General features: G+C 36.4%; 1 protein-coding gene across 8 annotated transcripts in view; it reads right to left on the reverse strand.

The window, feature by feature from the left end:
• APLF (aprataxin and PNKP like factor) overlaps nucleotides 1-15,517 on the reverse strand; it is a 118,924-nt gene that overhangs the window by 63,271 nt on the left and 40,136 nt on the right. For all 8 annotated transcript variants that reach the window (XM_082426046.1, XM_082426053.1, XM_082426051.1 and 5 more), the window contains exons 4-6: nucleotides 13,074-13,218; nucleotides 12,620-12,752; nucleotides 2,790-2,974 (exon numbers count right to left, since the gene is read on the reverse strand). In XM_082426046.1, the coding sequence (XP_082282172.1) occupies nucleotides 2,790-2,974; nucleotides 12,620-12,752; nucleotides 13,074-13,218 (463 nt within the window). The remainder of the gene's footprint in view (nucleotides 1-2,789; nucleotides 2,975-12,619; nucleotides 12,753-13,073; nucleotides 13,219-15,517) is intronic.

Below are 15,517 nucleotides of genomic sequence, written 5' to 3' on the forward strand. Positions count from 1 at the left end.
TTCTCCTTCCCTTGAGAGCCCTCCCAGCTTCCTCTTCCCCTGTCTGAAAGCATTCTCCTTCCCTTGAGAGCCCTCCCAGCTTCCTCTTCCCCTCTCTGAAAGCATTCTCCTTCCCTTGAGAGCCCTCCCAGCTTCCTCTTCCCCTCTCTGAAAGCATTCTCCTTCCCTTGAGAGCCCTCCCAGCTTCCTCTTCCCCTCTCTGAAAGCATTCTCCTTCCCTTGAGAGCCCTCCCAGCTTCCTCTTCCCCTGTCTAAAGCATTCTCCTTCCCTTGAGAGCCCTCCCAGCTTCCTCTTCCCCTCTCTGAAAGCATTCTCCTTCCCTTGAGAGCCCTCCCAGCTTCCTCTTCCCCTCTCTGAAAGCATTCTCCTTCCCTTGAGAGCCCTCCCAGCTTCCTCTTCCCCTGTCTGAAAGCATTCTCTTTCCCTTGAGAGCCCTCCCAGCTTCCTCTTCCCCTCTCTGAAAGCATTCTCCTTCCCTTGAGAGCCCTCCCAGCTTCCTCTTCCCCTCTCTGAAAGCATTCTCCTTCCCTTGAGAGCCCTCCCAGCTTCCTCTTCCCCTCTCTGAAAGCATTCTCCTTCCCTTGAGAGCCCTCCCAGCTTCCTCTTCCCCTCTCTGAAAGCATTCTCCTTCCCTTGAGAGCCCTCCCAGCTTCCTCTTCCCCTCTCTGAAAGCATTCTCCTTCCCTTGAGAGCCCTCCCAGCTTCCTCTTCCCCTGTCTGAAAGCATTCTCCTTCCCTTGAGAGCCCTCCCAGCTTCCTCTTCCCCTGTCTGAAAGCATTCTCCTTCCCTTGAGAGCCCTCCCAGCTTCCTCTTCCCCTCTCTGAAAGCATTCTCCTTCCCTTGAGAGCCCTCCCAGCTTCCTCTTCCCCTCTCTGAAAGCATTCTCCTTCCCTTGAGAGCCCTCCCAGCTTCCTCTTCCCCTCTCTGAAAGCATTCTCCTTCCCTTGAGAGCCCTCCCAGCTTCCTCTTCCCCTCTCTGAAAGCATTCTCCTTCCCTTGAGAGCCCTCCCAGCTTCCTCTTCCCCTCTCTGAAAGCATTCTCCTTCCCTTGAGAGCCCTCCCAGCTTCCTCTTCCCCTGTCTAAAGCATTCTCCTTCCCTTGAGAGCCCTCCCAGCTTCCTTTCCCCTGTCTAAAGCATTCTCCTTCCCTTGAGAGCCCTCCCAGCTTCCTTTTCCCCTGTCTAAAGCATTCTCCTTCCCTTGAGAGCCCTCCCAGCTTCCTTTTCCCCTCTCGAAAGCATTCTCCTTCCCTTGAGAGCCCTCCCAACTTCCTTTTCCCCTCTCGAAAGCATTCTCCTTCACTTGAGAGCCCTCCCAGCTTCCTTTTCCCCTCTCTGAAAGCATTCTCCTTCCCTTGAGAGCCCTCCCCACTTCCTTTTCCCCTCTCTGAAAGCATTCTCCTTCCCTTGAGAGCCCTCCCAGCTTCCTTTCCCCTGTCTGAAAGCATTCTCCTTCCCTTGAGAGCCCTCCCAACTTCCTTTCCCCTCTCTGAAAGCATTCTCCTTCCCTTGAGAGCCCTCCCAGCTTCCTTTTCCCCTGTCTGAAAGCATTCTCCTTCCCTTGAGAGCCCTCCCAACTTCCTTTTCCCCTCTCTGAAAGCATTCTCCTTCCCTTGAGAGCCCTCCCAACTTCCTTTCCCCTGTCTGAAAGCATTCTCCTTCCCTTGAGAGCCCTCCCAGCTTCCTTTTCCCCTCTCTGAAAGCATTCTCCTTCCCCTGCTGTGCAGGAACGTGCGCGTGGCTCATCCATGGCTGCAGACCCCAAACTGCACTGATGATCTTCGTAAGTCTTTATAGCCAATATATGAGTCAGAATACATTTTGTTTTCATTTATTAAACTTGACTCCGTAAGTAAGCAAAGGAGTTGAGCCCTTAGTGATTATACCCCACTTCTCTAGCTTGAGGAAAGTATCTTCCAGTGAGGAGCAGTATCTTCTCTAATGGGAGAGGAGGCAAGAGTGAGGGGAGAACTATAAAAGGTCTGACTCTCTGGGATAGCTGCTGGAATTTCCATCAATCCAGTGCCTGCTGTTCTGAAACCAATCCTACTCCTATGGCTCTCAATGAGACTAAATAGATGGGGACCCACAAAGCTTAGACATAGGTCTACAAGGATCATGAAAACTGTCATCTAAAGCCACCCTACTCCTGAAAGGAAGAATACCTGATCTTTTTGTCCTAGGGCCATCTCTCTCTCTCTCTTTTTTCCCCCCTTCTCTCTCTCTTTTTAAATTCATCCAATAAATAGACCTCATTTTCTTAGAGTATCCATTACCAAAGAATGCTTCAGTCAGCCAAACCATTCTAATGAATTAGCAAAAACTGAAAGAGGAAAGAAAAGATTTATAAATACTGCAAGTTAGTCCAGAAGTAATCCTGCAACAGGCTGTTAAGAACTACCCATTTGTTGTTCCTCTCTTCATACTTATCAAGAAAAAGGTAGTTACAGGCAGTCTGAGAATGACCAGTAGAATAGAAGAAACCAGATTTTCAAAATGGAGGTACCAAATTATGACCAAAGTCAAGTGGTCTACACCTTTTTTTCGGTCTGAAAATTTCTAAATTAAATAGCTTTGTTTTCTACATTGCAAGTGCTATATGAAAGATTAGTTTCAGTAAGCCAAAAACCAAAAACAAACAAAAGAAAAACTGGGGCTAGTTTTTATCTTGATAAACTCAATATAAAAAGCATTTTTGGTTTTTCCTTGATATATACAGCATATAATTATTCCTAACTAGAACACCTGATGAAGAAAATAATCAAATTATGAATTTTTTAAAAATCACCTTGGATGAAATGATAGACTCTTCCTGGTCAGCATTTTTGCACTTTTTTCCTGTGTCTTGCTCTGCTGATATACTTTCTGTACTTCCTGATGAAATTAATCGCTTTCTTCCTTGCTGTGTGATGTTTACTTGGGTTTTGTCTTTGCAGATTCCTTCTTTTCCACTTTCCCGGATTACACTATTATCTTAATCACACACAAGTACATAAACACAAAGAAAAAGAAGAAGAAAATTATCTCCTGTACCTTCAAATGTCAATAATCCATACCAAAAAAAAAAAAGACAGAAGGAAAGAAAAAAGAAAAAGGATAAAAGAGCAAGTAAATTTAAAGTTCTCTTTATATTAAGGCCAATCTCCAATCTGAAAATGCATATTTGCAAATCTCAAAAAGTATTAAGCAGCACCATGGCCAAGAGCTCCAGCCCTGAAGTCATCCTGGCCAAGACGCTAATGTGGGCAGGCTCCATCCTTTAACTGTTTCACCTCACCTCTCTCAACTTCGGTTTCATCATCTAGAAAAAGGGAGTTATAATAATAACTGATGGAGTTATTAGGAGGAGTAAATGAGGTAAGATATATAAACTCTCTCAGAGTACCACATGTATGTTAGTTATCATATACATTTTTTAAAATTTTGGCATTGAATTTCTCTAAGAGAAAATCTGACATATAGCTATCCAATGAATTTTACATATACTTACTGAGCCTCTATCATCCACAGTGAGGAATACAACTTAAGTTACCTTAAATACAGATTAAGTACCTAAAATAACTGAAAAGGAAGAGCAACCTCTACAAACTTCACTGCTAAAGAAAACAAGTCTCAATAACAATGGACATTGCATTGCCATAATACTTATTCAAGGTTCAATGTAGTGGGGAAACTTAAATCAGCATCATATTTTGTTAACAAATTCATGAACTGTCTAATCAGAAAAGAAAAAAGATCTACTTATTTTAAGAGGAAAATCTTCATGATTAGTTGTCTTTCTCCTCTAATTCATGAGGGCAGAGACTTTCTGTGCCTTGTTCATTGTTCCCCATTTTGTGTCTCTAGTATCTAGACCTATGCCTAACACAAAACTGATACTCAATGAATATGTTTGAGTAATTGAATTGTTAGCATAAACAGAAATTGTCCAAAGACCCTTTGAGAGACTGGATACAGGTATGTAAGGCAATCTGTAGTCACTATTTTAATGTTCTAAAGCAAAGGTTAGCAAACTTCTATAAAAAGCCAGAGAATAAATATTTTAAGCACTGTGAGCCATATAATATTTGTCACAACTACCCAACTCTGCCTTGCAGTGTGAAACCAGCCATAGACAATACATACATGGATGAGTATGGCTATGTTCCAATAAAACTTTCTTTACAGAAACAGGCAGTGGGCTGAATTTGGCTCATGGGCTGTAGTTTGCTCAGAGCTGTTCTAAAGGATATTCAAATGCTCTGAAATAACACACCCTCATTAAATTCAGAAAAGAAATACTAATAGAATACTGACCATATTATTGAACAGGAAAATCACTGAACCAACATAAAAGTAATGTATTTATCAAAGGAAACTTATGAAAAAACTATCTAATAACTAAACTCAGCCTCAATTATTTAAATCTTTGTTTTGAATCTAAATTAGGGAACATTTCACATCATTTTAGAAACTGGCAGAAATGGGACTAAATAGAACTGACTATACAGTCTGGTGAAGCAAATGACCAAATATTACAACAGTTATGAATTAGTGAAACCAAGGGAAATAATCAACTATGATACTGTTTACTATGCTAGGAACTAAAAAACTGTATATTAAATAAGGCACAGCTTTTCCACAAATGACAGTTCACCACATTCCCAAGTGTCACAGATGTATATAAAATTCTAAAATTAAATATATATTTTTTTAAAATATTCAATTCTTTAAAATTCCAAATGATATACTACAAATATTCGTTCTAGGGACCAGAGTTCATTTTTTTTTTGCATAGAAAGAAGTCATTTTGATATTGTTAAAATGCTCTTCACAAAGCGTATATAAAATATATAAGTTAACTGGCTCATAACAATCTTTATATCTGGCATATAAAATATTTTTCTAAATCCAGGATAGGTATACTTAAATGATAGAAATATAAAAGAAATTAGCTATTAGAACAAATCAGTTTATTTTAAACAATTACTAACTGCATTTACTTACATGAGCAGTTACACTAATACTATATGAATGCTAGCTCAACTACATGCATATATGTCATTAAAATCACAACCATCCAATTTTATCCTCCAAAGAAACCACTCCTAACAGTTATAGTAACAATTTGATGCGTATCCTTCTCAACTTTTTCCTAAGTATAAGCAAATATATTTACAAATACATAATAAATATATACAGGGCTAAAAGTATACATGCTATTATTTCTCTGGGATAAATACCTAGAATTGGAATTTCTGGACAAAAATGTGTTATACACTTAAAGATTTAAGAGATACTGGCAAATATCTCTATTTAATGTCTCTAAATAACTTTAAAAGGCTATACCAACTTATACTTCCACCAACCATGTCTGCTGATACCCATTTTGGTCAGTACTGAATATTATCAATTGCTTAGATTTTTGATGAGCTTAATAAACAGAAACTGGTATCTGGTTGTTTTAATTTACATTTCCCTATCTGATAGTAGTCATATATTTATTGGCTGTTTGTATTTATTCTTCTGTAGTACAGCATATAAAATGCCCAAAATTTCTACCAAGTTCTTTCTTTTGTGTTACTAAGTAGACAATTATTAAAAACCTTCTATCTATTTTATAACTGTGACAGGTAATATCTCCCAGCATATTGTTTGTCAGTCTGCTATTTGCCTCTGACTTTGTTTACAGTGTCTTTTGCATTAAAATGTTTTTTTTACCTTTAATCTAAATAGATCTGCCAAATTTTCCCTTATGGTTCCAGGCTCCCCATCATCTTAATAAAGTCTCCCAGAAATAATAAAAAATATTTCCCCATATTTTCTTCAAATGCCTTAATAGTTTCAATTTTTATATTGGTTATTAATTCAATAGAAATTTATTTATGAATATGGCATGAGCAGTGAGTGCTCTATTATTATTTCTTCCAAATGGAAAGCTAATTCTCCCAACATCGTATTTAATAATGATGCATCCTTTCCCCATCAATTTGAACTGATAATTTCTTACATATTAAATGTGTGTTATTCTAATCTGCTTTGGGGTGTTTCATTCTTTTTTACTGGTCTAACTTAGCTATTCCTATGCCAGAACTATCAACTACTAAAAGTAGGCACCAGCCCAGATTGTGATAAAGGAAAGTTCTATAAAGAAATGGATATTTCTGTTATTCAAACTGTCCTTGAGCATATATAAAAAACCTCCTAATGCACTTTATACAATGCTGACATAGCTCTAATGTCAAAATCTGACATGGATGGCACAAATGGAGAAAAATACTAACCACACTTACGAATATAGATACAAACGTCCTAAACTAAATATCAGCAAATCTAGCACAGCATAAAAATAATAAGTCACCACAATAAAATTAACTTATTCCAGGAACACAAGCATGGTACAACATTAGGAAATCTACCAACATCATTAATTACATTATCATATGAAAATGCAGGACTGTTTCTATACCAAAAATTTTTTTTTTTTTTTTTTTATTTATTTATTTATTTATGGCTGTGTTGGGTCCTCGTTCCTGTGCGAGGGCTTTCTCCAGTTGCGGCAAGCGGGGGCCACTCTTCATCGCGGTGCACGGGCCTCTCACTGTCGTGGCCTCTCTTGTTGCGGAGCACAGGCTCCAGACGCGCAGGCTCAGCAATTGTGGCTCACGGGCTTAGCTGCTCCGCGGCATGCGGGACCCTCCCAGACCAGGGCTTGAACCCGTGTCCCCTGCATTGGCAGGCAGACTCCCAACCACCGCGCCACCAGGGAAGCCCCAAAAATTTTTTTCAAAGAATTCAACAGTTATTCCTGAAGGAGTCAGTCAATCACCCTAAACATGATGAGTATCAGAATCAAATACCAATCATATTAAATGCTGAAACACTAACAGAATTACCGTTAAAATAAGGAATACAGATGCCAATTTTATCCATTTTTATTTAAAATTTATAGGATCTAACTTATGAAATAAGAAATGTTTTTAAAAGCAGTAAATAGATCAGAAGAGCCAAAATTATCATAATTCTGTAGATATGACTATACAGCTAGAAAATCCAAGAGGCTAAAAAACTATTAGAATTAATTAGATCATTTAACAAGGATGCTTAAAATAAAGTAAATGTAAAGAATAACTAGAGCTTTAAGTAAACTGAACCATAATCAAATTAAACAATGTCAGTTAAATAGTTATAATCTGCATTGAGTTGTCATACAGAAAATATTCAAAGTACAAAATTAAGTGTAAACTAAATGGTTTGGGGACTGCTTACTACTTCAACCTTTATCAGCATGTGCCACTTTTCATAACTCCATGTTGGAGGGTTAGAAGATGGGGAAAGAAGAATACTAAAGGGTAGCATGATAACCAGTGAAAATATAAAAGCTCCCTTTTCAATCTAGCAAGAGTGTCATACCCTAGGAGTTCTAACTTGTCCTGGGGTCTAGAAGGCTGAGGAAGCAAATGGAAGCAGAGAGGGGAGGCTCTGATACCCTTTGCCCAAATATTTATATTCACTTACCAATCACTAAGGGACATGGAAAAATTTTGGCCCAGGCCTGAGAAACTCATGATAACATCTAAGGGCTAGTACCTGGGGACCCAGAAAAGTAAATAAATTAGAAGTATACTGGCTGAAAAACAGAAAGGATAGCCTGATCACAGCAAACATCCATGTACATATAAGAATTAAACTAACAGTTAAACTGAGAAAAGATCCAGGAGAGAATGCAAGGGCATATTAATAAAATAAAAAGCAAAAACAAAACTAAACCAAACCCCCAAAGCATACAGAGGGTAAATTTAGGTGGCCATGCAGATATAGTGATATGGTTCAGAGCATGGGCTTTAGAGTCAGACAGAACTAGGTCTCAGTTATAGCTCTGGCATTTATTATGATCTTAGATAAGTTAGTTAACAACAATTAACATTATTATTTGTCCTGTAATTAATGTCACAGATGGTTCCAAAATATCAAGATGGTTTCAGACAGTCTAAATAAAGATCAATGAACACAATAGAGTACTAAAGCTGCAAAAGATGTAAGAAAGCATCCTACATCTAAATGAGCCTAAAATGCATCTTGCAAATTGATTTTTCAAAATCATTAGCATTGGTCTATTGACCTGGATGATATATTACTTAAATAAACAGAACAATAACAATAATAAAAACTACACAGCAGAAAAAGTCAAACTATTCCAACCTTTAATTAGCTGGATTCAAGTACTAAACTGTCCTTTACTTCTAAATCTTTCTGTCTTTAAAGGAGTTAAGTAACCTAACTTTGTTTCTGTAGGTATTCCCCCAAAGTCTGAATTTATAAGACATGCCTGAATGCAAAGACTTTTTTATCTTATTTTGAAGCTTTAGCATTTTAAGTATACTATGTACTATATAATATTCCTGTCCAAATCAATGTCAAATTACTCTCATTTGTATTTTCAAGGTGAGGTGCCCAAAAAAGTGCTTCTTATTTTATATGGTGCATTTATCAAGTGAAAATTAATGGATATTTGCTTCAAATTTATAATTTGAAGCAAATATATTTTAGACGATTATAAGTCATGTAATAATGGTAGTACAGAAGCAGATACAGTACAAAATAACTCTGAAAGAAAAGAACTTGTTTGCAAGGAGGCAGTTCACACTGGTCCAATTTTTGGTCAAATAATATTCCTTCTATATTAGAGAAAAGGTTCTACTGAGGGAAAGTGCTGCCCCCTCTCCACTACCATCCCCATTCCCTTCCTGCAAACTGAGAAGAACCACACTTAATGAGAAATGTTACTGATAAAAACATATTATACATGTAATGATGGGGCGTGGGGGATTGAAAACCACTGTCCTGGAATAAAACACTTAGCAGGAAATCTTAGATTTAAATATGAAAATTCTCTAGATTAAATCACATCTCCCTCACCACATGATATATAAGCTATTTTTGCCACAAGATCACTCTGATCCTACTACAATCTAAATTAGCATTAAATAAGGAATATTCTGTACACAACATATTTGATCAAAAACTTTAGAAGACTTCTATGACCACTATGCTGAACACGAGAAACAGTAAGAGTCGGAACATTCAACTAACATATATTGTGCTGTTAACTGTGCTGTCAATTGTGCTGTTAATTTATAAAAGACAATGTTCAAGGTAAAAAGGCAGATTGACTGAACTGATCATCCCGAACAAAACCATTACAAATTTTAGACAAAATATTTTTTTTAAAAACACTATTTGAAGGCACTAGAGAGTAACCAAAAAGGCAGAAATGAAGAGTCTGACCTTGAAAACTTAACTACAGTCTGTGAGGTTTATCAATTTGTGGCTTTTTTCCTGAGGGCATCCCCCAATTCGCAGGTGACGGAAAGCTGCAGCCTTACTGGCTTAAGTGGTCGGAGGGCTTAGTTTGAGGCTAACAGAGTAGGTAGAAAGTTAAAGACAGAATTCCAGAAGGAAGAAAGGCATAGAGAGCCAAGAACCAAAATCTACATGTAAAACTGACCCAAATCCCTGGCTGGTTGCTAAACTACATGCACAGAGACTGCAGCTGCTGTCCACACGGAGGAAACAGAGTTTAGGGCCTGAATTAAATGCCCATTAAGAAAACAGGAAGTAAATTTCCTATTAGGCCCAGTTAATTGCCTATTAGAATAAAAATATTTATTCAGAGGGATACAAAATCTAAGTCTCTATACTCTATCATTCATAACATCCAATAGCATAAACAAGAAAATGTGACCCATATAAAGGAAAACAAGCAGCCAATAGAAACTAAACCTGAGATGACTGAAAAGTTGCAAATAAAACACAGACTGAATAATACAATGTAGCAAACATTTTAATAATCTTGAATCAATGGGAATACCCAGCAGATGACATAAAGCATTGTGGTATCTGCTATGACAGTGAACTATGCTAGGACACTGGTCTCATCTTCTTTGACTCCTTCAGCACATATCATTGTGTGCCGGTAGTTTTTTGTTTAATTAAATTAATTTTAAACACTCTTACTGTGCTTGTCTTTTACCTTAGACATGACCCCAACAGGTCTGTTTGAAAAGCTACTTTAATAAGTCGTCTGTATTGCTTTCAGTAGTAAAATGAATAGTATTTTTCTATTTTTTTACATATATAAATGGCACATATTGTAATGGGTGAAACCTAGAGTTGACCAGGAAACAATTTTTCGAAAGTTTTTTTTTCCACTGTAGTATAAAGGGAGTGCTTTAGCAACATATATCATGATCCTTTAATATTTACACTTTCTGATCAACTAATTTCCTTTCTACAATTTATACCATAGTAATAATAAGAGTATACTTCTAAGATACTCACAGTTTTTAATTGCACTTATTAATGACACTGCAATTTGGGACAGTGAATAAATGTTCAATAATAAGATAATTCTTAAATGATGATGTATCAAGAGAGTGGACAAGTACAGACATTACTGTGGTTGGCAGGATTCTGAAATGAACCCTCCCCGAGATTTCCTGCCCTAATCCCCAGGACTGTGAATAAAATGAGATATCATGCCCAGGATTATGTTAGGTTATATGGCAAAATAAATGTTGCACCTATTTTTTTTTTTTAACGACTAATACTATTTTATTATTTTATTGGATTATTTGCAGAGTGGTCATAGATAATTTCTAGATTAGACATGTTGACTTCAATCCATTTTTATTCAACTTAAAAAAATAATAAAAACACTTTTATTAAACACTTCTATTGAACATGTTTAGGTAAAATATTTCGTTGAGTTTATAAACCCAAATATTAGTGACCGAGTAATAAAAATGAAAAAATTAGTCTATTTTCATGGTCCACATACAATGAAATGCAAAACAAGCATAACAGACATCTTATATGAATATTTGGGTTTCACAGAAAATATTAGAAGGCTGACACAGGCATAAACAATTATTCTTAAAAATGTCATCCTGTGATTACAGATTATATAATAGACTTTATGCTTATGTCTTATATTGTACTTCCAAAAATTATAAATATTTTAGATATAACCCTATTATAAACATCAGTTCAAAAATTTACCTTACTTTAGCTAAGGAGAAATGAAAATGTATATAACAGTTTGACACTAAAGCTGACTTTTCATATTTTGGACAGAGTAAATTTGAAAGAAACACTTCAACTGAAGCAACTTTAAAGGTAAAGGTTATGTTTTAGTAAAATGAAATCAGTAAGATTTACTTAGAAGACTGGAAAAAGTCCCCTTAATAACAATCTTTGTTTAAAAAAAAAAAAAAAAAAAGATTGTAACTATTCCCAGTTCTTTCATTTAAACAAAAGATTGTCATCTAGGTGAGATGTTTAGAGTAGATATGCAATGTTTTCCTAGAAAAGAGACTTTTGTAACAGATCTCAAAGTAAAATATAAATTTAATCCACCTTTGTTCAGGATTTAAGTCATACCTCAAATTTATCTAACAGATCTTAGTTTCACCAGGTAAAATTGCTAACGTGAAAGTTTCTAAAATTCTTGTTTAAGATATTTCTTTCTTCAAAATCTGTAAGATAATGTTTAGGCTTACTTTTTATTTTTCTATAAGTACAACTTCAACTACGAAATTCAGTTCAGTCCTCTGCATATGTCAGATGATGCTACAAATCCTTTGTATTTCTCTTCCAATGTTGCACCTATTTTTAAGGTTACAAATCAGTTTACCTTGGGTTAATTAAATGGGAGATTATGTACATGGGCTTGATCTAATCAACAAATCCTTTAGAGCAGAGAGTTTTCTCAGCTGGCCACCGAGGGGAAATTAGAGAGACGCAAAGCTGGAGAAAGGTCTGTTGTGCTATGCTGGCCTTGAAAATGAAGTGCAAGAACAGAAAAATGCCCCCTATGAGCAGAGTGAGCTCCAGCCAACAGTCAGCAGGAAAACAAGTCCTTTAGTCCTCCAACTGCAAGGAAGCAAATTCTCCACAACTGGAATAATCTTCTAAGGGGATTCTCCCATGACACCCAGGTCAGAACCCAGCCTGACAGACACCTGGATTTCTCTTGTGAAAATCTCAACAAACAACTCAGTTGAATCTGCCCGGACTCCTCATCTTTAAAACTGTGAGCTAGGGCTTCCCTGGTGGTGCAGTGGTTAAGAATCCGCCTGCCAATGCTGGGGACACGGGTTCGAGCCTTGGTCCGGGAAGATCCCACATGCCACCGAGCAACTAAGCCCGTGCGCCACAACTACTGAGCCTGCGCTCTAGAGCCCAAGAGCCACAACTACTGAAGCCCACATGCCTAGAGCCCATACTTTGCAACAAGAGAAGCCACCACAATGAGAAGCCCGCACACTGCAACGAAGACCCAATGCAGCCATAAATAAATAAATAAATAAACAAATAAATAAATTTATTAAAAAAAAACCCTGCGAGCTAATAAATGGGTACTGTTTTAAGCCACTAAAAAATAATCATAATCATAATAATTAGCAGAATGGTGTTTGATAAATGGCAGAAAATAGTTTATGTTTAAAATTAGACTTCATGAACACATCTAAAGAAATGTTAGGCTAAGTTATACACTCACATAACTGCTATTTCTGTCTTCATTTGTTCAGAAAAACTTTCAAATTCTGTTAAATATTTTCTTGAAACAAAACCTACCTCCACTGATGACTGGTACTGAAAGGTTCTGATCACTTAGATTTTCTGTTAACATCCACGCTGGAAGGATTCTTTTCCTCTGGGAAGGGTTTGGCTGTTGCTTACTCAAGTCTCTACTTTCATCTAGGAAAGACTAAAAAGGCACCTATATATTAATTGCTAAAAATAATCCTGCATCCTTAATAAAACCATAAAAATTATTTACTTTGCAGAAAACTACCATTAAAAAAATCCATCTGCAACTGTGGACTGAGTTGGTCAAAGTTCTCAAAGAAAGAAATTCAATATCGCTATTAGTTGAAGTGTTGGTCTAGTGTGATATTCTCTAGAGCTTAACTTAAAAACAGCAAAAGCAGATCAATGCTAGAAATTTTGTCATGATATGTCTAATACCAGTTGTCTTTTCTTTCCTTAAGGAACATGTTATAAATGGATGAGATCTTAAATTTCTTACCACACTATTTGCAGCAGTCTGGGTCTTTCCTATTTCTGTGCTTCTTTCCAGCTGTGGGGCACCAGGTGTCTCATCAGGCAAATCAATCGAGGAAGATTTTGGTGTTTCATTCAATATATCATCTTCATCAAGTATTTGACTGTTTCTATGAAATACAATTGAAATTCATTTATTAATCACTTAAATTTAAAACATTTCTATTGCCTATCATGCCATTATGTGATTCTCCCAAGTACATCTAACTAATGGGTTATGCTACTTTTCTCAGACTTAGGAAGACAAAAAAGCAGATTATAGTATGCTAGAATAAAATATATAGACTAGAATATGTTCTTCATCTTCTGCTCACTCTATCACCATAAGATACAGTAATCTTTCCAAAACATGGGCCTAGAAACCACAGCTATTTATAAGATGGGCAGTGGCCATCTCTATGAAGGCTTAAGAGTTATTTACTTACTATATAGTATTTGTTCAGATTGTCCATAAAAGTTAAGATCGCCTCCAAGTATCCAAAAAGAAAATGCAAACTGTAAGAACATCAGCTAAGCTAGTTAGGGTCTTGAAGAAAAAAGAAATAAAATCCTGAGGTCAAGTTCACACACAGCTGCTACTGGGGTCCTGGCCAGTGCAGCCACTTGTGAAATCTCCCCAAACTTGTAGTCCGACACAGGAGCATCCATGGTCACATGTGGAACACACTAGCAGAACCAATTACCTCCTACTTGCTGCAAAGTGTGGTAAGATCATCCAAAGTTCTGGATCATTATTCTTTATGTATGCATAGAGATGATCCAACAGACTTATTTTTTTGAAAATTTGAAAATATAGATGGAAATACCACTCAGAAATAAAAAGGAAAGAAGTATGATATGTACAACAACTTGGATGAATCTCAAAGGCAGTTTGCTAAGTGAAAGAAGCCAGACACAAAAAGTACATTTCGTATGAATCCATGCATATGTCATTCTGAAGAGGTAAAGCTACAAGGACAGAAATCGGATCAGAAGTCACCAGAAACAGTGGGTGGGGGAGGGGAATGACCACAAAGAGGCAGGAGGGAATTTTCTGGGGAAATGAAAATGTTCTATATCTCACTGTGGTGGTACTTACATAACTACACAAATTTGTCAAAGTGCATTGAATTATACATTTAAAGGGGTGAATTTTACTATTGGTAAAATGTTCCTCAGTAAACGCTAACGTTAAAAAATTTGTCTAGCTGAGAAAAGAATAATTAATGGCTTGTTTTATTTGTTTTAGTGTATCTTATAGGAATAACCTCCTTCAAAGGCAGACTCGAATTCATGGCAGGAATCAGTCAAAAGAGAACAACTTACTTAGACTAAATTTCCCTGCAACACCACTGTTTTTGTTCATTCAATAAATATTTTTAAAATACCTAGGGTGTGTCAGACACTGTGCCAGGCACTGGGGACTCAGAGTTGAAAATGTATGATTGCATGAAATTGCACTCCCATCACAATATTCAAATCCATTTTACTCACAACACACAGGTGTGCTTCCAAATTCTGATTTTTTCCCTCAAATTTTCTTAATATTTAATTTGAAAAATATTAAGAAACACTCCAGAGAAATGCAATGGCTTTTCACAACTTACAGTGTTAAAAATTAAGTAACATCATCCATTCCATTTCTAGTTTTTCTATTCTGGCATACATTCAAGACTAATACACACACATCCTATAGCCATAGGGAATTTTTATTAATATTTACCAAGAATAAATATAACAACAAAAAAAATCCTATCCCAGAACAAAATTCCAACATTTCAAATAGGTCAAAGTGCAAATTATTCTACTATACTTTTATTTAAATATAAATACTGTCACTGTGATATGGACATATTCTTATATTATCTTCAAATACTTCCTCAAGCAATCAACTATCACAGATTTATAATACAGTGTAACCAGAATTTGTTAAAAAATAAAAATAAAAACTTGGAACTTAATCTAAACACAATATAACAAAGGTAAATGAGTTACCCTTTTCTTTGGTAATAGCTATCAAGACATAATTCACATAATCATGAAATTCATGCTGTTAAAGTATAAAATTCAGTAGTTTTTAGTATATTCCAAAGTTGTACAACGATCACCAATATCTAACTCTGGAACATATTCATCACCTCAAAAAGAAATCCCATATACATCAGCAGTCACTTCCCATTCTCTTCTCCAGCCTCGGCAACTGCTAATCTACTTTCTGTCTCTAGGGATTTACATTTTCTGACACTTCATATAGATGGACTCATACAAGTTGTTTGTATATAGATGTTTTCAATTCTTTTGGGTACATTCCTAGGAGTGGAATTGCTGTGTCACATGTAATTCTACGTTTAAAATTTTGAGGAACTGCCAGAATGTGTTCCAAAGAGGCAGTAACACTTTACAACCCACTACCAAAGCATGAGTTCCAAT

This window comes from Balaenoptera physalus (genome assembly GCF_965194825.1).
Source record: "Balaenoptera physalus genome assembly, chromosome: 15".
Classification (NCBI taxonomy): Eukaryota; Metazoa; Chordata; class Mammalia; order Artiodactyla; family Balaenopteridae; genus Balaenoptera; species Balaenoptera physalus.